General features: G+C 51.4%; 7 protein-coding genes across 7 annotated transcripts; 6 read left to right on the plus strand and 1 right to left on the minus strand.

Moving 5' to 3' along the window:
* Positions 1-5,095: 5,095 nt before the first annotated feature.
* On the plus strand, positions 5,096-8,987 carry N7509_006896 (uncharacterized protein; the record flags this gene model as incomplete). The annotated part of the gene is made up of 4 exons (XM_056631533.1): positions 5,096-5,209; positions 5,419-6,138; positions 6,195-7,610; positions 7,674-8,987. The coding sequence occupies 4 exons, from the start codon at positions 5,096-5,098 to the stop codon at positions 8,985-8,987; spliced, it is 3,564 nt and encodes a 1,187-aa protein (XP_056487084.1).
* A 707-nt stretch (positions 8,988-9,694) lies between these two features.
* On the plus strand, positions 9,695-10,577 carry N7509_006897 (p24 family protein; the record flags this gene model as incomplete). The annotated part of the gene is made up of 3 exons (XM_056631534.1): positions 9,695-9,910; positions 10,035-10,161; positions 10,258-10,577. The coding sequence occupies 3 exons, from the start codon at positions 9,695-9,697 to the stop codon at positions 10,575-10,577; spliced, it is 663 nt and encodes a 220-aa protein (XP_056487085.1).
* A 625-nt stretch (positions 10,578-11,202) lies between these two features.
* On the plus strand, positions 11,203-11,427 carry N7509_006898 (TPR repeat protein; the record flags this gene model as incomplete). The annotated part of the gene is made up of 1 exon (XM_056631535.1): positions 11,203-11,427. The coding sequence occupies one exon, from the start codon at positions 11,203-11,205 to the stop codon at positions 11,425-11,427; it is 225 nt and encodes a 74-aa protein (XP_056487086.1).
* Positions 11,428-11,455: 28 nt separating this feature from the next.
* On the plus strand, positions 11,456-12,167 carry N7509_006899 (succinate dehydrogenase assembly factor 2; the record flags this gene model as incomplete). The annotated part of the gene is made up of 2 exons (XM_056631536.1): positions 11,456-11,654; positions 11,734-12,167. 2 exons carry the CDS (start codon positions 11,456-11,458, stop codon positions 12,165-12,167), a joined length of 633 nt encoding a protein of 210 aa, XP_056487087.1.
* A 500-nt stretch (positions 12,168-12,667) lies between these two features.
* On the plus strand, positions 12,668-14,096 carry cpcB (40S ribosomal protein RACK1; the record flags this gene model as incomplete). The annotated part of the gene is made up of 4 exons (XM_056631537.1): positions 12,668-12,747; positions 12,809-12,935; positions 13,077-13,394; positions 13,671-14,096. 4 exons carry the CDS (start codon positions 12,668-12,670, stop codon positions 14,094-14,096), a joined length of 951 nt encoding a protein of 316 aa, XP_056487088.1.
* A 531-nt stretch (positions 14,097-14,627) lies between these two features.
* Positions 14,628-16,100, minus strand: N7509_006901 (TPR domain protein; the record flags this gene model as incomplete). Its single annotated transcript, XM_056631538.1, has 1 exon — positions 14,628-16,100. The coding sequence occupies one exon, from the start codon at positions 16,098-16,100 to the stop codon at positions 14,628-14,630; it is 1,473 nt and encodes a 490-aa protein (XP_056487089.1).
* Positions 16,101-16,373: 273 nt separating this feature from the next.
* Positions 16,374-17,669, plus strand: N7509_006902 (SOS response-associated peptidase; the record flags this gene model as incomplete). Its single annotated transcript, XM_056631539.1, has 3 exons — positions 16,374-16,400; positions 16,453-16,987; positions 17,056-17,669. 3 exons carry the CDS (start codon positions 16,374-16,376, stop codon positions 17,667-17,669), a joined length of 1,176 nt encoding a protein of 391 aa, XP_056487090.1.
* Positions 17,670-18,430: the final 761 nt, after the last annotated feature.

Genomic DNA, 18,430 nt, shown 5'->3' on the forward strand with positions numbered 1-18,430 from the left:
TGACACCCAGGCTGTCTGCTGAGGTGTCTGTGGGCATTAGATCACTTGCTGCCCGCAGTATGTCGATCTACTTTTGATGAATGACTTGGACACCTGGGGTCTACTATAGTTCGTACGAATACTAGGTAGTATACGGTTTCTACGACTAGTTAGTAGTACCTAGGTATTATGCCCTGTGGTACTGTGGTACTGGTACCAAGGTTGAAGTTAAGGTACCTACGGAGTAGGTAGTAAGTATATCTCAAGGGTCCAATCGCCTCATTGAACCCTCAAGTTGGAACTCACCACTGCGGGCAAGCTTCACACACTGTAGTACCTTCAAGTATTCAGGACAATCTACTAGGTCCATCCAATACTAACAATTATTACCTTGATTGTTGAAGGCAATGTTTCTTCAGACTCAAACAATTTCCGCTAGATATCCAATGCCGATCTAATTGGCCCTAACCCCTGTAAGGCTTACGCAGTCCGAGCCTGAAATTAAGACCCTGTGACAACTATGAAACCAACCGTCCGCCAGAACCAAAAGCCAACTAAACTAGACAGGGAAATTACAAATATAGCAAAAGCAAAATCACCATTCCTTTGGCAGGACGCACATGCAAAAGAAGCGACCCCCCAGCAAAGGTCTAGAACCTCGCATAACGCCAACGTTGATAGAGCAAAAGCCAAACGGCCAACGGTCTTGAGCATCAAACCCAAAATGGAAGAGACAGCCAGGATCGGCCGTTTCAGGATTCCTCCCGCTCCCCACCGTAAGCCTTTAAAGCCACCCGACTGGGTGGAATGAGGTGAAGATAGTCCCAATGGCAGGGGCCTCTGACTCGTGTTTAACGGGCCCCTCGCAGAAATGACCCCGGACATTTGGGAATCTATATCCGTCGAATAGGAAAAAGCACATACGTAGGAATGGGGCTTGCGGGTCGCTGGGAGGGGCTTCGGAGATTTTCTCATGGTCTTTCCATAGCCGGTAGGGATGGACTCAGGGGAGCTTTGACGATTGAGGGGCGGCGGCATTCGAAGTATGTATTCCTCATTTCATTTTTGGAGCTATCGTCATCGAGGGGAGAGATGATATGTAAACTGAGCATGGCTTACAGGGTACCCTTATCACTTGTTTTTGTGTGTATGTATTCGTAGTACTCTGTAGAAACACCTAAAGAAAGGACTTGGCCCTGTCGACCTGGCTAGAAACCAGCTGGTCGTCAGGGCGAGTAAAATGAAGTGTGGAGCAAGAGGCACGACATGGCAGAAGATCTCGACTGCATACATCTCCGACCCCATACGCCGCCGCCCACATCATCGACTACAATTGCTCCTGAGGTATCCAGCAAGGCCCACACAATAGCTTAGAAGCGAATAATTCATCGGACACAGCAGGAAAGCCAAATGATCGGTGTCCGACCAGACGATGAAGATTGGGATCACGACTTCCTCCTGCAATAGTACGCATGCAGGGCATTCGTGCGACCCCAGAGACAAGTTGGATGCGCTGCAGGGCGGTTGACAGGTCAAGTAGGACGAAGAAGTTGGCCCCAGTCACCGTTTAGCCGGTGTCGATCGTAACGCCGCAGAAATGCACAGACAGGTACACGGGTGGTCCTTTTTCTCGAGGTCCTCGTTCTGTGCTATGAACTGAGTGTCTGTGTCTACAATGCGGTGTACAGATATGAACTGTCTTGCTGTTCAAGGTTTATGCAGCATATGGGCTTTGACGCACGCACCATGCACTCACTGAACTTTCTTTGGCCTCAGTGTACGAGTACAAGTGTGCATCGTGATCCCCCCCTCTTGCTATCTCCTTTCTCAGTGGAGAGTCTCGGCGCTGAAGAACTTCGCGTCGAGGTCTATGCAATCTTGGCTAGTGGGGCCCTGAGGAATTGGCAAGTTTATGACAGCGAGCAAAGAGTGGACCACTTGAGTTTCCTTATCAGGGCGGGAATTGCCGGTGGAAACTTCAACAGAACCAGGATTTTATGGACGATCACTTTCCCCCTCATCTCCTTTCTTTCCTCTCCTTTCCTTCATTGTCGGTGGGGCGGGAGGGCTGCTAAATGGACCATATGCCCTTCTGAATCCAGATTAGTATGTAATCTCCATACAACTTTGGATATACTTAATCCACCTCTATAGCGCTATGAAATTTTCTAGTCCCTTGTTGACCTCTCTAGTCTTCTTCCTAGTTATAGCAGACTAGTACCTACCTGAGATGGAATAGAGTAGCCAATATACTGTATCCCGGGTAGGTACTAGTCTGGTATTAGAAGACAGTAACTAATGGTAGACAATAGGCAGTTAGAAACTTTTGCAGTACTACTCTAGACATTGATTAAGTATATCTAAATTTGTATAGAGATTACATACTATTCTGGATTCAGAAGCTCCCATGGTCCATTTAGCAAAAAGAGTGGTCCATTTAGCAGCCCTCCGGGGCGGGGGTATTCGCGATCGTGCGACGGAGTAGGGGTTAAACCGCCTCGGATTAAGACTTCACGGATAGCTACATATATGGTCATGACCTCGTTGCGATTATGCCTTTGCTACGTTATATGTCACATTGCCAATTGCTCGAGCTGCAACGTGAATCAGGCAAAGCTTTGGGAAGAGCGGGGCGACGAATTGGCACTCGGGGGATCAGTACATGAATGCATTGTGATGAGATCTGATATATCGCACGCCTGCAGCTATGCACCTCAAAAATACCATGTATGCCGCTCGCGCATTCTCAACACGATGGCTTCAAGTTCGTATGCCGCATACCTCGTACGTATACAAGTACCTCGGAGTACAAGTATATGTCAAATTGTACGTACTCTGTGGATAAGCACGGTATGGCCACCATGTGTACGGATTTTCCAGGAATTAGAAAACCCTATTCCCGCTTACGGCGCGCATCACCGACCGACTAGAAGCTAGTCTACTCCACGTCAACCTCTAGGTTGCGGAGTAAACGGGCCACGAGGGACCGCCAGGAGACCCGCTGGTCTGTCGATCGTGGAACTGCAAAGCCACCTGCAAGAAAACGAAGATGATGCGCGACTCGCATGTGCATACTCGTACATACTCGTATGTACTCTACTCCGTAGAGGAGCATAAATGGGGATCTACACATTTCTGGCCAGGGGCGTTGACCGCTCCTTGAACGGAGAACATGGGAAACTTATATCATATCTCTAGTACGGAGTTTACGGACAAAAATAGATACTTTGTATGAATAGTGCGCGGAGTACGGAGTACACATTCTAGTATTGTTCCTGAAAATGGTCATAGCTATCAGAGCACGCCACCGACCGGTCGTTGTACGGTTCGGAGATTTTCATTCGCTGTGGGGGGGGTGTTCTCCCCGAAAACCGAACAGTGGAAATTCCCCAGCGGACAGGCGGCCTCGCAAGTGATTGGACTTCCTGATGGAGACAATGGATATGTGTATTCTATCGATCGACACCGGAGAGAAGTTGACCGAATCCGAAATTCCAGTCGAGTGATTTGTCACATGGGGAAAGCTAGGAATCCCATTGTTCCGGCTTTAATCGGTGGGAAGAGAGAGGGGGAGAACAAAGACCAAAAAACACCCTAAAAAAAGGTGGTCAGGTCGGAAGGAAAAGGAAACGATAATTGTGGTCTTGAATTGTGAAATTGTATTAGGGCAACGCTCTCCCAGACCATCGGGGCTGAAAGACCGGCCCCGAGGCCTGATTCCTTGGGGGCGATATTCTGCAACTGCTGTAAAACGGCTACTGCAGGCGCCCTCATCGGGCGTCGAGGGGATTTGGGATTCCTTGCATAATTGGGGCACCTCGTGGGCGTCCCCCACGACCTGTCGGTAGCCCCATGGAACAAGGCCAGCAGATGAATGGTCGCGGCTGAGGGGAGGGCCGAGGACAACGATGACTGGTTGAAGATGGTCCCATCTTTGGTGGAGACCTTCCAGAGACTATCGAGATGTGCCGTGGGCAGCGACCATTGAGGAGCGTCCTGGGACCGGCGTCCCCCAAGGCAAGTGAACAACGACGGAATCCAGTGGAGAGGGCCACGAAGGGCCGTGGAAGGTTTGGAACAAGCGAGAGATTAAAATGCACTCCGAGGAACAGGGGTCCTGCAGGAAGCATCAGCGTCGGGAACAATTCCAATAATGCGTGTGGGTTGGGGCCCAAGTGAGAAAGGCTAAAGTGGTCCCCACGAGGAGATGATTGGGTTTCTGGAGTGGATGCGATGGATTCACTCAGTCACTAGCGTCCTCGTTGGAGCCCGTCGATCGATGGAACAGTCTTGTTGTTCGTAGCCCCCTGCCCCTGGTTTCTTCAATGCGATAGGCGGAGGAGCTGATGACCCGTGGTTACGCCAGGTACAGATAGGAGGAGAGGAACACATACGAGGTGGATGGGAGAGGGGAGGGGATGGTACTCATACCAAGGTTGGAAGTGTCCAGTAGATCTTGTTACTTGTATCTGTATACTTCATGTAGTATATCATATCCATGTATCCGTACTCCGTGGTAGTATACTCCGTAGATACCTGTATAAGCCTATACTTCAACTGATCGATCAATACTGTACAGTAAACACCCGTAAAGTCAAATAAAGACGACTCCATTAACTTCTCCTAGTATTAACCATTCGGTAGTCTCCCCCGAATGATTCAAGCTGGTCCCCACTCCTTTTTCGGAGAGTCGAACAATACTAATTTCGACTCCTGTCTCTCTCTCTCTTCTTTTTCTTCCCTTTGCTGTCCTGTCCCTCTTTGATTGTTCCTCAACAGCATGACCTTTTCGCCTTCCATTCTTTAACGGGTACGTTTTTGGGGAATTTCTTTTTCTTTTTCTTTTCTTCTTCTGCATTGAAGCTGGGGGCCGTGGCGTCCCTCCACTTCCCCCGGGCGCGCAATTTCACCAAAGATAGGCAGTGAATGCAGTCAATGCAGATGATGCAGAAATCAAAGAATACAGGCAAGATACCTGGAATATACAAGCTGACGGGGAGTACAGGATGATTCAAGAGATTTGAATTTTAGTCCGAGCCAGTCCATTCCCAGCACTGCGCTCGAGAACAGACACTCTGGAGACACATCCTGGTCCACGGTCCACTAGTGATCAACCATGCAACCCTACAAAGGATCCGATCTCCTGGAAGCCGGGACTTTGTCCCGTTCTCGAAGCACCTCCCTCTCCAGCGACTCGCACGTTCGAGTGAACCTCATGTCTCCCCCCTCCGTACACCCTCCACCTGCTTTTATCTCCTCCTCCGCTGCTTCGGAAATTATCGACTCCGATCAAGAATTTAATGCCGCCGATTTTGTCCCCGAGGACGACGAGACGGGCTCCGGCCCGCGGCCCTGGTTACACCAGCTGCCCTTTCACTACTGAACGGCTTCCTCGACAACCTGCTCTTCAATGTCCTGGCCGCTTCCAAATCTACCCAGCTCTCATGTATCCGCCCAGCGGTCTCCGACGTCCTGAAGCCTCGTCTTGCTTCCGAGGTCGTGGACACCGCCGATGAGGAATTGAGCGAATATATGGGGGGTGTCGATGACGAGAAGACGGAATTCCGTGGTGGTCAGGAACCCGGCGGCGACTTCGATCTGGTGCGCTCGTGGAAATTGACCCGTCTTCGATGCATGGTATACACTCGTTTGGGTGACATGGAAGAGGAGGATGAGGATGAATATATTGCGCAAGATGGCCTTGGGGAGTGCGACGGCGCGCCCCGTCGTTTCTCCAGTCATGTCGATAACATCACACCCGCCGCGGCCATTTTTCTCACTTCGATCATCGAGCACATTGGCGAGCGCGCCTTGGTGATTGCTGGTGAGACGGCGCGCTCCCGGCTGTCGGCAAAGCTGAATGACGGCGGCAGTGAATCGATCGACCTGGAGGAGGAACGTAAGCGAATCGATCGGTTAGTGGTGGAGGATCTTGACATGGAAAAATTGGCGTTGAACGCGACTCTGGGGCGGTTGTGGCGGACTTGGCGAAAGCGCAGACGCAACACCACCCTTTCGCGAACTCTTTCTCGTGAGTCCTTCCGCCGTCGAGGTTACTCGACTCTAGCGGGAAGCCGCAAGAGCAGTATTGCGACCATCGAGGAGCCTGTCACTCCCAAGGAGCCGCTTCCTGAGGCGGAGTCAGCGCCCGTCGAGCCCGTCGAGCCAGCCGACCCCGCCGACATCCCTTGCCAATAGGCGATCACGATGTCAAGGAGATCGAGGTTCCCGGATTCTCGCATGAGTTGGAAGGCGAGGTGCAGACGATGCAGGCCGTTGTCGCGCACAAGGTGCGACCACGTAGCTTGATGGTTTTCACATCGCCATCGTTCGCGCCAAAGTCGCCTGGCGCAAGGGATTCTCCCGTGAGTGCCTCCGCAATTGACGACCCAAAGGTGGTTCGTCATGCCCGCTCAAGGTCATTGCCAAATGCGGCGGCCAGCCCACCACCACGCGAGGCCAAGTCGGAACCTGCAGATGAAAATGCTCCATCCCCGAGCGCCTCGGAAAAGAGCAAGCAGCTCGAAACCATGTACGAAGATGACGAATCCGCCGAGTTCGTCGATGCTGCAGAGACTGCCCCTGGAATTGCGATCACAACACCTATCAATGAGCCTACAGAAGCGGAGAGCTTAGAAGATGCGCGAATGCCCATTGTGCGGGAAGAAGATGAAGATCAAGCTGAACGGGGTCCGCCCGTGAATGAAACCATTGCTTCCTTGCGCTCTAGCGCCAACGACGAGACCGATCAGTCGAATAGCGCTCGAGTCTCCGTCTCATCCCTTGATGAGGAACCAACCAAGAATCCGGAGATTATCGAAGGACGGGGAATGTGCGAGAAGCCTAAGCCAGCGGCGACGATCCAACGCCCAAGGAGGAAACCCAGCAGGGATGCCACTTCTCAGATTAATGCAAAGGCGATCACTGCAGAAACTAGCGACTCAGACGTTCAACCTATCGCGGAGAAAAAGCCCACCACGCAAGGGGCAGAAGCCACATCCGCACCACCTGGCGCCACGATCGAGGCTATCAATACTCCCGATGATGAAAATCCCGTCGAGCACGATCACGATAAATCGGCTATGGCATCCCCGTCGCAGAGTGTTCCTTTGAATGAAAACGATGCCGTCTCCGAAAAGCCTCTACAAAGTGTCGCCGCGCTAGAACCCAATAATTCTCGTCCTACCTCCGCTTCGGGCGACAGCCAACACTCCCAGAAATCCCGTACACGCCACAGACCTAGCCCGCTCGTGGTCACGGCTAGCAATCGCAATTCTCCTAGTGGCGCAGAGCGAGCAGCCGTGCAACGCATGCCTCCACGACCTTCCAATTCTATTTCTTCGACCGTTCAGCCAGCCAAGTCCCGCCGCTCAGAGAGCTTCAGCAGTTCGCGCGAGAAGCGTCCAGTTACAGCGGGCTCTACAACATCCCAGAAATCAGGAAAGATCACTCGACTCATGGGTCGGCCGGGCGAGTCTCCTTCGCTCCGCCTTCGCAGCTCATCTGACACGAGTCGGGCCTCTGGTAGCGCGGACTCTGACGGTAACGACACCACGGACCTGGACAAGTTGATCAATAGCGACGAGACTATCCACTTCACGCTAACACCAAAGAGTGTGAGGGAGATGACTGTAAGCCCTTCCCTTTCATTTCGGTCTAATTTTGTTAGCAAACCGACTAACCCAGTTGTCCAGTTCCCCGAGCCGCCTCGACCAATCCCTAGGTCGGACACGGCCGATACGCATGACCTGGCTAATTTCTTGAAGAACACGGCTCCTCCAGGAGAAGATGCGCGACCACCGACTTCTCTTTCCACCCGCGCAAACGGGGACCTGACCTCTCTCGGACGCACCAAGTCCGCTGATTCCCCCAAGTTCATTCCCATTTCCTCTCGCATGCCAGCTCCACCAAAGTCTCCCGTGTCGACAGGCAGCGCTAGGGATGCTCGCCCTACTCGCGATTCCACTCGTGAAATTGCCGAGTTTATCAAGTCAACTGGACCTGCCACTCCCACGTCTTCGCACCCAGGCAGCCCGACCCCTACCAATGGGACGAGGTCTTCTCGGCGCCAGTCTACTATCTCCGCCAGTACCAACAATACCCATAGTACATACAATACCAACAAGTCCAACAAGTCTCGCCAATCAACTCGCAACGCCCGCCCCCAGGCACGCGCACCCGCTGAGACCAAGCGTTCACAAACATCAGAGCTGATTGATTTCATTCGCGAGGGTCCCCCTCAACCTGGTGCACACCGCATTCCCCGAACAGTTGCGCCGTTCAGGAACACGATTGATTCCGAGGACCTGCAGTACGAACCTGTTCAAAACGAGAAGGATACGGCTACTCACAGCTCTGTGACCACCTCCACGCCTAATAAGTCAATGACTTCTCTGGGCTCGCGGACAGGTCTGCTGGAATCTGCCAACCGTGGTAATGCCCAGATAAAGGCAGCACCGCCTGCCAAGCCTATGGAACAAGATGACCCGATGCCAGTTCGGAAGCAGCGCCGTGTTCCAGACCCCTATGCAATTGACGATGACGACGACGATGATATGCTCGAAGAGCTTATCAATGCTAAGCCGCCCCCACGCCAAGAAGAAAGCTTAATGGATTTCCTCCGCAACGCGCCACCTCCTCCACAGGGAGAAGAGGCGCCTCAGCCCTTCAACCTGAGCGGCCCCCAACCCTCGTCAAGCTCCAATGGCTCGGCGGGCTTGAAGTCTCGTTTCCTGCGTGCCAATACCGACAAGGGCCCCACCAACAAAAAGTCCATGAGTTCCATGCGTTCGCAGAGCACTCTCGGCAGCACCCAAGCCAACTACACCCAAAAGATTGGCTCGGAACGCAACCACGGTACGATGCCATCCACTTCGCACAAGCAGAGCGAGACCAGCGCCCTGGCGGACTTCCTCCGGAACACTGGACCACCCGAGCCACCAGCTCGACCTAAGAAGGACAATTCCTTCTCGCGCTTCTTCGTGCGCCGCAAGAAGGTCGAGGTATAAGCGTTTCCAATTCCCACCCCAATCCTTCGATGTCATGCTTTGAGCGTTTGAAATTTTCCACCTAACGATCCACATCTCATGTCCATCGTTTTGACTATGTCCTTTCTTCATATCCATCTTTCCACCTATATTCGTTGTTTTGAAACTCTATAATCTGTATAGAGTTTTTATGTGCCTTGCGGTACCATTTTCATTTTTGTCTATGTTGCGGTTATGACCCGGTGGCTTTCTTTCGCTTCTTCACGAGAAGACACTTTCTCTTCAAAATACCTTCTTTGGAAGGTGACACTGAACGACTAATACGGTTTCCTTCTCTTTCTATGTTTTCTCTTCTTCTTCTTCAATTATTTTCCATGTGTAACTGGGAAATCCCTGGTTACTTTTCTGTGAACTTCGCGAGATACCATGTTTGATGTACTTGTGCCAGTATCTAACTAAGCCTCGATACTCCGAAACCAATTTCTTTTCTTTACTCCATATTTCGAATATTCTAGTAAATTGCTGATAGCGTATTGGATTTTATTGATATCGACTATGAAACAAACCCAATTCACGAGGATACTTGGTTCTAAGCTGTCGTTACAAGTAAAGTGTGATGTGGTCTATAGTTCCGCTGGATCTCCCCGGAATATCGTTGATCCCGCCCCCCTTACCAGGTGGCATCAACAGCTCTCCTGTTTACCGACACGACCAGTTCCCCAGAAACCATGGGCTCCCCTCTATTCACAATGAGGTCCGTCCTCGCCTTTTTCCTACTTGTGGTACAAATCGCAACCGCCCTGAAATTTGACCTGCCCGCTCAGTCCGGCCACGGCGGCAAGAACGAGCGATGCATCCGCAACTTCGTCTCGAAGGACCAGTTGGTCGTGGTGACCGCTATCGTCAGCGGTTCCAAGGGTGACGGCCAGGTCGTCAACATGCACGTACGTTCAATGTTTCTCCGGTTTCACGGTCATCTCAATTCCATCTTTGAAGCGACCAAGGGTGGCAGCCCTTGCACATGAGACAAGACGATTGATTGCTAACGGCCCACTCTTCAACATACAGATTAAGGATTCTATGGGCAATGACCACGGTCGGCCTAAGGATATCGTTGGCGAAGTCCGTCAGGCTTTCACCTCGACCGCGGACACTGCCTTCGACGTGTGCCTTGAGAACCAGCTTTTCGGCCGCAGTAAGTTTCACCAAGGACGTGGATGCGAACGTGTCGGCAATCATCCAATAGCCGCGCACTTGAACGAACAGACCTAACCCAATTTCCCTTAAATAGACGCTGTTAGCAATCCATCCCGCGAAATCGAACTCGACGTTGAAATCGGCGCCGACGCCCGCGACTGGTCCAGCATCCAGGCCCAGGAGAAGCTCAAGCCCATCGAGACCGACCTCCGCCGTATCGAGGAGATGGTCACCGAGATTGTCAGCGAGATGGACTACCTCCGCTCCCGTGAGCAGCGCCTGCGTGACACCAACGAGAGCACCAACGAGCGCGTGAAGTGGTTCGCCTTCGGCACCATGGGTATGCTGGTTGGTCTGGGTGCGTGGCAGGTTGTCTACCTGCGGGCTTATTTCCGCTCCAAGCACCTTATCTAAAGCCGCTGCTGTGTATGGGGTGGATGGGTTGCATTCTGGAGTGTTATGTTTTTTTCTTCTTTGTTTTGCTGCTATCTTGGATCTGCGCTGCAGCTCTTTCTGGGGGAGTCCTGCTCCATCATCTCCCTGTTTACTCTCTCATGTCGTATGGCATTCTGTTGCAACAGTCATGACCTCAATGATATAAAATACACGCCCTGCTTGCGCAGGTATTAATCATTTATTTGCTCATTATCACTACGGAGTACATCACATGTATACAAATCTGGGAAGTATCATTGATTCAAGTTATGTAACATGGGGCGTCCCTAAATGTAGTCAACCATGGGCCCTATGCTCCCTTATGCAGTAGCATCATAGAGAGCATCCCATCAACTCAACTTACTTGAAAGCAATGGCTTGGTAACGAGTAGTCTTGCTGTCCACTGGATCCCGGCTATATAATGCGCCGCGGCTGAGTGGAGAGGGACAATGCAAACCGTGCAAACATCGGAGACCCGGGTGTTGCAGGTACATTTTCGGGACATTACTTCGGATGATGTCAAGTTAGCATTGCAGCTCCTCAACTTGCTATCCCTTTCAGCAAGTCTCCAACAACTGCAGAAGCTGAAGACGGACGAGCATAATGTCTGCCCCGAGATTTATTCAGCGCGTCATGCGCCCCGCGCCATCCTACACCTTGAAGGCCATCAATCGTTCATTCGGCACATCGGCTCTGCGTTTCAAGGATCCCGATGTCAACGACCGGGCTCCCTCGACTGCCCAGGGACACCGTGATGCCCAAACCAAGAAGACCCCCAATCCGGTCGTTCCCAATACGACTTCCACAATGACCAATGACTTCCCCTAGCGTTGGATCCCGGCCCGCGCCGCCCGAGATGCTGAACTCGGTCGACCCGAACTATCGCCCAGCTGATCCATATCCCGGCAAGATCGAGCACTTCACCGGCGGCCGTCAGGACCAGGGTGCGCAGAAGCCCGAGCTGGGAGTCGGAGAGATGGAGGGTATCACCTTCAAGGTTGAGCCGCTGAAGAGAGTTGGGGAGGACGTTACCACCAAGAGAGCACGCCTGCTATGTGAGTTGTCGTTGATATCTTTGCTGAATAGCAACATCTCCAAGTGAAGCTTTCAGCTAACGCCATTGTGAAAATCTAGACCAGAGCCGGAAGCGCGGTATCCTCGAGTCTGACTTGCTCCTGTCTACATTCGCCGACGCCTACCTGCGTACCATGGACGCGGAACAGCTGCAGGAGTACGATAGCTTCCTGGATGAGAACGACTGGGATATCTACTACTGGGCAACTCAGGACCCGCCTGCCGATGAGCCCGGAGCTGACCCCCGGCCATCCGAAGACACATTGACCGAGACCTGGAAGGAGACCGGTGCCAAGAGCGGCGAGTGGGCGCAGACTATTGGAGCGTTCAGGGCCGCATATCGCCCTGTTCCCATGCGCTGGAAGGGATCGAAGGTACTGGAGTTGCTGCGGGAGCATGTCCGTGATAAGAGTGCGACTGGCTTTGAGTCGGCGAAGAGTAAGAAGACTGGCGGTGGATTGGGCCGTATGCCGAATGTGCAGGTATTTAACTAGATGATCAGTGCCAGTGGTGGAGATATGGCCATTCTGTATATTATAGTTGTTATTATTAGGTAGTTGTTTTCGTTAATAAAACGAGCCATTTGTATATTCAAGTTCTAGATGTGATTTGAGTCCTACTAGTATTCCAAGGTTATATGTAATGGGAATATTATTCCAACGTGAACTGACTGTGGGTTTTCGACAGAATAATCTTCGATCAGCTCCATATATTCAATTGCATCCCATTGTCTGGTACTCCATATAGATAGTGGATCCAATACAATGGAATACATGAACCATGACTAAGCAAGTGTTAGCTTCCACTTCCACTTCCACTTCCACTTCCACGTGATCTTCGCTTATAGTTAGGGCACAGCGGAACCACACAAGGAGCCAGCCAACCGGGTTAGGGCTTGGGCGGGCACGCAGCAGTCCCATCCTTCCCTCTGCGATTTTATCTCCCCAGCGTCAACGACCTCCCCATCCTCTCACCTTCATCGTCTACTCCCATAATGGCTGAGCAGCTGGTTCTTCGCGGCACCCTCGAGGGCCACAATGGCTGGGTTACTTCCCTGGCTACCTCTCTGGAGAAGTAAGAGATCTGGTCCAAGTTTTTCGCATTGAATATCTCATTCTAACGACTCCGCTTCTAGCCCCAACATGCTGCTGTCGGGCTCTCGCGACAAGACCCTGATCATCTGGAACCTCACCCGCGATGAGCAGGCCTACGGTTACCCCAAGCGCAGCCTGGAGGGCCACTCCCACATCGTCTCTGACTGTGTATGCATTTGCCCCTCCCGCACCCGCCCCGGAAACAAGGATCAATCGGAAATCGAATGAATTGAATTGGCATCGGATAATGGAACCGGGAAATAATTGGAGCTTTCTGGCTGACCGCTGGTCTTTTTTCTACGTCTATAGGTGATCTCCTCCGACGGTGCCTACGCTCTGTCCTCCTCGTGGGACAAGTCCCTCCGCCTCTGGGAGCTGTCCACCGGTAACACCACCCGCACTTTTGTCGGCCACACCAACGACGTTCTCTCCGTCTCTTTCTCCGCCGACAACCGTCAGATCGTCTCCGGATCCCGTGACCGCTCCATCAAGCTGTGGAACACCCTCGGTGACTGCAAGTTCACCATCACCGACAAGGGCCACACCGAGTGGGTTTCCTGCGTCCGCTTCAGCCCCAACCCCCAGAACCCCGTCATTGTCTCCGCTGGTTGGGACAAGCTCGTCAAGGTACGCTATCCATCCCGACCCCCCGAGTCCACAGGATATACTTTTTCGACTGCTTTTTTTTGCACTCCCACCCCCTACATGATGTTTGCATATAAACGTATTTGCTACTTCAGAGCCCTCAGGGCCATGAGACAACCATTCACCCAATGCCTGATAGAAACCATTCAAAACATTCTTTTGTTTTGAATGAGGAGAAAGAAGAAATTTTTGCTGCTGGATTCGAACCGTCAAAATATGGATGAAATCAGAAAAGCTGACAATTTATCCATGATATAGGTCTGGGAGCTCGCTTCCTGCCGTCTGCAGACTGACCACATCGGTCACACCGGCTACATCAACACCGTCACCATCTCCCCGATGGATCCCTGTGCGCCTCCGGTGGCAAGGACGGTACCACCATGCTGTGGGATCTTAACGAGTCCAAGCACCTCTACTCCCTCCACGCCGGTGACGAGATCCACGCCCTGGTCTTCTCCCCCAACCGCTACTGGCTGTGCGCCGCCACCAGCAGCTCCATCACCATCTTCGACCTCGAGAAGAAGAGCAAGGTTGATGAGCTCAAGCCCGAGTACGTTGAGAAGGGCAAGAAGAGCCGTGACCCCGAGTGTATCTCCCTGGCCTGGTCCGCCGACGGCCAGACCCTGTTTCGCCGGTTACACCGACAACAAGATCCGTGCCTGGGGTGTTATGTCGCGGGCTTAGATCCTGTTTGATGAGTTTGCGGTGAAGGGAATGGAGGCCTCTTTTTGATATATCGTCAAGGGAATCAAAAAAAAGTTCAAAATCCAGAACAAGAAGGGCAATTGGTTTGGAATGTATGAGCCACGAGCAATGAAGCACTTTTGGGACGGGGCCGCCCCGGTCTAAGAGGTTTTCTAACATGCCTAGCTTACTCGATTTCGCCATTAAAATCAAATGTCTGGAATCTTGTGAAGGCATGTGATGTTCTAATACCACTTAAGGCATCAAAATGTTTCCTATTTTTTCTTCACTTGGTTCCAGTCTCGTAGTATCAGGCATTTGTCGTAATAGGCCCGCAAATGCTTGCGTCCTTCAATGACCTGGCCACATAATGTGGTATCTCACAAGAAAGGGTCTCTCCTATATTTGTTTATCCCTGTTCTGATATATGGGCAGCGGGTATTTGAAGCACAGGTAAATGAGGGTAGGAGATGAATTCTATTGGGTCATCAAGTAATGTACAAATATTGCTATCCTGCTACAGTGATACATCTATAGGAGTCTCTTTCGGAGTCTCGCCAACGCATCATCCGCCAATGAGACCCCTTCTTGGTATCCAAGTCCCTTTGCAAGTGATCTAGCCTCGGTATAGCGTGCAATTGCTGTTTCGGGCTTTTGCTGTAACTCAGCCAGTTCACCAAGGTTATAAGTAGCCGCAACACAGCTAAGATCACACTCCTCATCGCGAACTGGGGGTTTGATGTGGGCCGCGACATCAATGGCCTTCTGTGCCCATTGCCGAGCAGCCTCAACCGTGGGGTCTTGGGAAATACCCTGCTGCTTCATCTGTTGTACACGAGGCGATGTTGGCTGTGCCTGGCCAGCCATGGAGCTGGCAACGCTATTCAGCAGCACGACCTGCTTGCACGAGGGGGTGCTTCCCTCCTCGGCACGGACGATGTCTAATGCACGAAGGTATAATGGCATGGCGAGCTCATGTCGTTCCTTGGCAGTGTAACTTATTGCGAGATCTGTCAGCGCAGTGGCGATTTCGGTCAAGTTCATCCACGAAGAATCCGATCCCTCGCCGGAACTTGCCCCAACGGGCAACCCTAGTTTCTGGCGTCGGTGCATCTCCTTAAGGCACAATTCTACGGCAGCAATCTGAGCCGCCTCGGACTTCTTGTCATCTTGGATATAGTCGCTGGAATATAGCTCGGCCAACTTCATCTCGATACCAATGACCTTCTTCAATGCGCGATCCCGTTGTCGCGCCTCGTATTCCTGCATCTCCTTCAATTCCTTCTCCGCGTCCTGCAGTGCCTGTGCGTTGATTTGCACATTATCAGGAGCGACCTTGGAATTGGAAGATAGCTGCGCCTCTGGAAGTGAAGTTTGGGTGACAATAGAAGACTCTGACCGTTGGCCTTCTTCAATCCAGGACAATGCTTCTCTCTTCGTCCGCTCTAGAACCTCAGTAGCCTGCTTCACCAATCCAGCCTTTTCCAGCATCGCAGCAACCTGGATCTTGAGGCCCAACACTTCGTCTGAGAAAGGATGCATCCCCTCGTCAATGGCCAGGTGCAGCGCATTTTTGTACGCCTGCAATGCCTTCGGTGCGTTCAGGTCGATATCCGTGTAGTAAATGGCTTGGCGCAGAGCATCCGCCACCTTCGGCGGGAATTTCGTATACTGTGGTATATTTTTGGTGACTTCGACATAAGTAGTGTAAATGAAAAAGGTGATTCCGCCGACGGCAGCAAGGAGAGCGATTGGCAGCACGACGGGGTTTTTGCGGAAAATGTCCTTTGACGCTTCGCGATAGCCCATGCGGACACGATGACCGAACGAGGAGTAACGCTGACCGGCAACGCGCGAGTTCAGGGTTAGGTTCGTGTTATATACTCGTGCATGTGGTGTAGGTCGTGCGGCGTTGCTGCATATTGATCGGGTGGTCGTTTGGCGCTGGGTTTGGAGGAGACGCGGGATGCTGGCGCTGAGGCGCCCCGACGCTGCACGGAACATTGGCGTATTATTGAATGGAAAGGTGTTCTTTTAATTGATTTGCCGCGCCGGTTTATGTCTAGGGAATTGCCGTGTTCTGGGTTGAGGGTTGAGGATGAGAAGGCGGAGATTACGGCCGCAGGTCGATTTTCTCTTGGCCCAAGCTTCTCTCCGCCCACTGCATATGACGTCGCCCGTACTGCCTACTCGTATCCAACACTCATCTTTTGCGCCGGTTGTACGAACTAAGCACATTGTTTATTTAAGTAGATCGTCTCGACGGTCTCACTGAAAATGTGTGGGCGATATGCGTTGGGTGTGGTACGTTCTCCTTGTCATGGTAGACTAAACCTCATGCTCATTTCCGCCACAGCGCTTGGCGTACATGCGACAGCAACTAGAGGACAGGGGCATGCAAGTTGACGACGCGCCAGAAGACGAAGACATTCGGGAAACATTTAACTTTGCTCCCGGTAATTTCGGCGCTGTCTATCGAGCAGACATCCCTGACAGGGGCCATGGCCACCAGGAAGCTCCAAACGAGGGCAGGAATAATGAACAAGAGGCATCAAAGGAAGAACAACCGGAAAAGCATCAAGATGAATCCGAGAATATAAAATACAAGATTCAAAGTATGAAATGGGGTCTCATTCCTTTTTGGACTAAGCGTGCGCCAGACTATGGCTCCATGATGCGTACTATCAACTGCCGAGACGACTCATTGATCGAAGACCGGGGCATGTGGACGACCATGAAGCGAAGGAAGCGATGTATTGTCATATGTCAAGGCTTCTACGAATGGCTGAAGAAAGGACCGGGTGGCAAGGAAAAGGTTCCTCATTTTGTCAAACGAAAGGATGGAGATTTGATGTGTTTTGCGGGACTATGGGATTGCGTGCAATACGAGGGTGAGATTCTAGGTCTACTGGTTCCTTCTAAAGGGAAAGATATCGCTAATAGGCGATTCCTCGAGCAGGTTCAGACGAGAAACTCTACACTTACACCGTCATCACAACCTCGTCGAACCCTTACCTTGCATTCCTACATGAACGCATGCCTGTTCTTCTAGAACCTGGCTCGGAAGCAATGAGGACATGGCTTGATCCCAAGCGAACGACATGGTCGAAAGAATTGCAGTCCATTCTTAGGCCATACGAAGGCGAGCTAGAATGCTACCCCGTCGCAAAAGAGGTTGGCAAGGTCGGGAACAACTCTCCTGACTTCATTGTCCCAGTCAACAGCAAGGAGAACAAGAGCAATATCGCCAATTTCTTCAGCAACGCCAAAAAAAAAGAAGACGGCCCCATCGCCGGCTCAGATGTCTCTCCGAAGAAGGAATCCGTTTCTCCGCAGCCAAAACCCGAAGAAGACAATGGCTTAGAGACACTTGATAAGAAAGGGATCAAAAGGGAGCATAGTACGCCGAGCACTGATGAACGCAATAAGAAGCAGAAAATCATTGAAAGCACAATCTCGCCATCGCCGTCGAAGTCGAAGATGCGCAGCGCCACTCGCAATACACCTAAGAAAAAGTCTGGTCCGACAAAATCGACTGGTGGATCACAGAGGATCACTAATTTTTTTAAATAATAAAAACATTCACACAGATGTAAGAAAATATTCATGGAATTTGAAGTGTCCACCTGTGCAAGGCTGAGGTCATTGTGCTCTTGCACTCGCAGGTACCGTGGACCACTCCAGGGTTACTACTAGCAGTAATGGAGGCTGCGGCCCCTTCTAGTAAATTACCAGTACTAGTAGTACTAGCAAAGAAAAGTCTCGAGATAGTTCAAGTTCAAGTTCAGGTTTCATACTACTAGTATAATGCAGACCATCTCTTCGGGGCTCTCAGTAGGTGTAATCGATTATAGTAATCCGAATTCTTTTCCAAGGTTCTTGATATTGAAGGCAGCTGTGTCTTGGACAACGGTCCCAGCGTCTGGATTAGAGCGTGTTGTACGGCGTGGGAAGACAGAAGCCTTTTCCAGGTCTTTGAAACTCTTTATAGACATCATGATAGTAGTGAGTCCCGAGGTCTAGTATGATTTCGAGATATTGAATAATCAAAATCACAATCTCCAGGGCTCAAGTGGCAGCTTGTCCACAATTTGCACTGGATATGGGCTTTGAACTTTTGGATATCGTGGTCAGTGAGGTTACCAAAGACTTGTTGAGCCTGTCTCTAGCTATTAACCGCTAAAATAGTGATAAAAAAGATCGATAATTATATTCTATTGACAGTGGTCTGGGTAAATAGCCAATCATCAACTTAGTATCTGGTGTTTTTGATGATAAGGCTTGATCGCTGGCGGGGGTAGTAGCACCTGGGGATCCGGAATTGAACTTGAATC

Source organism: Penicillium cosmopolitanum, assembly GCF_028827165.1.
Source record: "Penicillium cosmopolitanum strain IBT 29677 chromosome Unknown utg000008l:1.0-4398992.0:1.0-4402845.0, whole genome shotgun sequence".
In the NCBI taxonomy this organism is placed as follows: Eukaryota; Fungi; Ascomycota; class Eurotiomycetes; order Eurotiales; family Aspergillaceae; genus Penicillium; species Penicillium cosmopolitanum.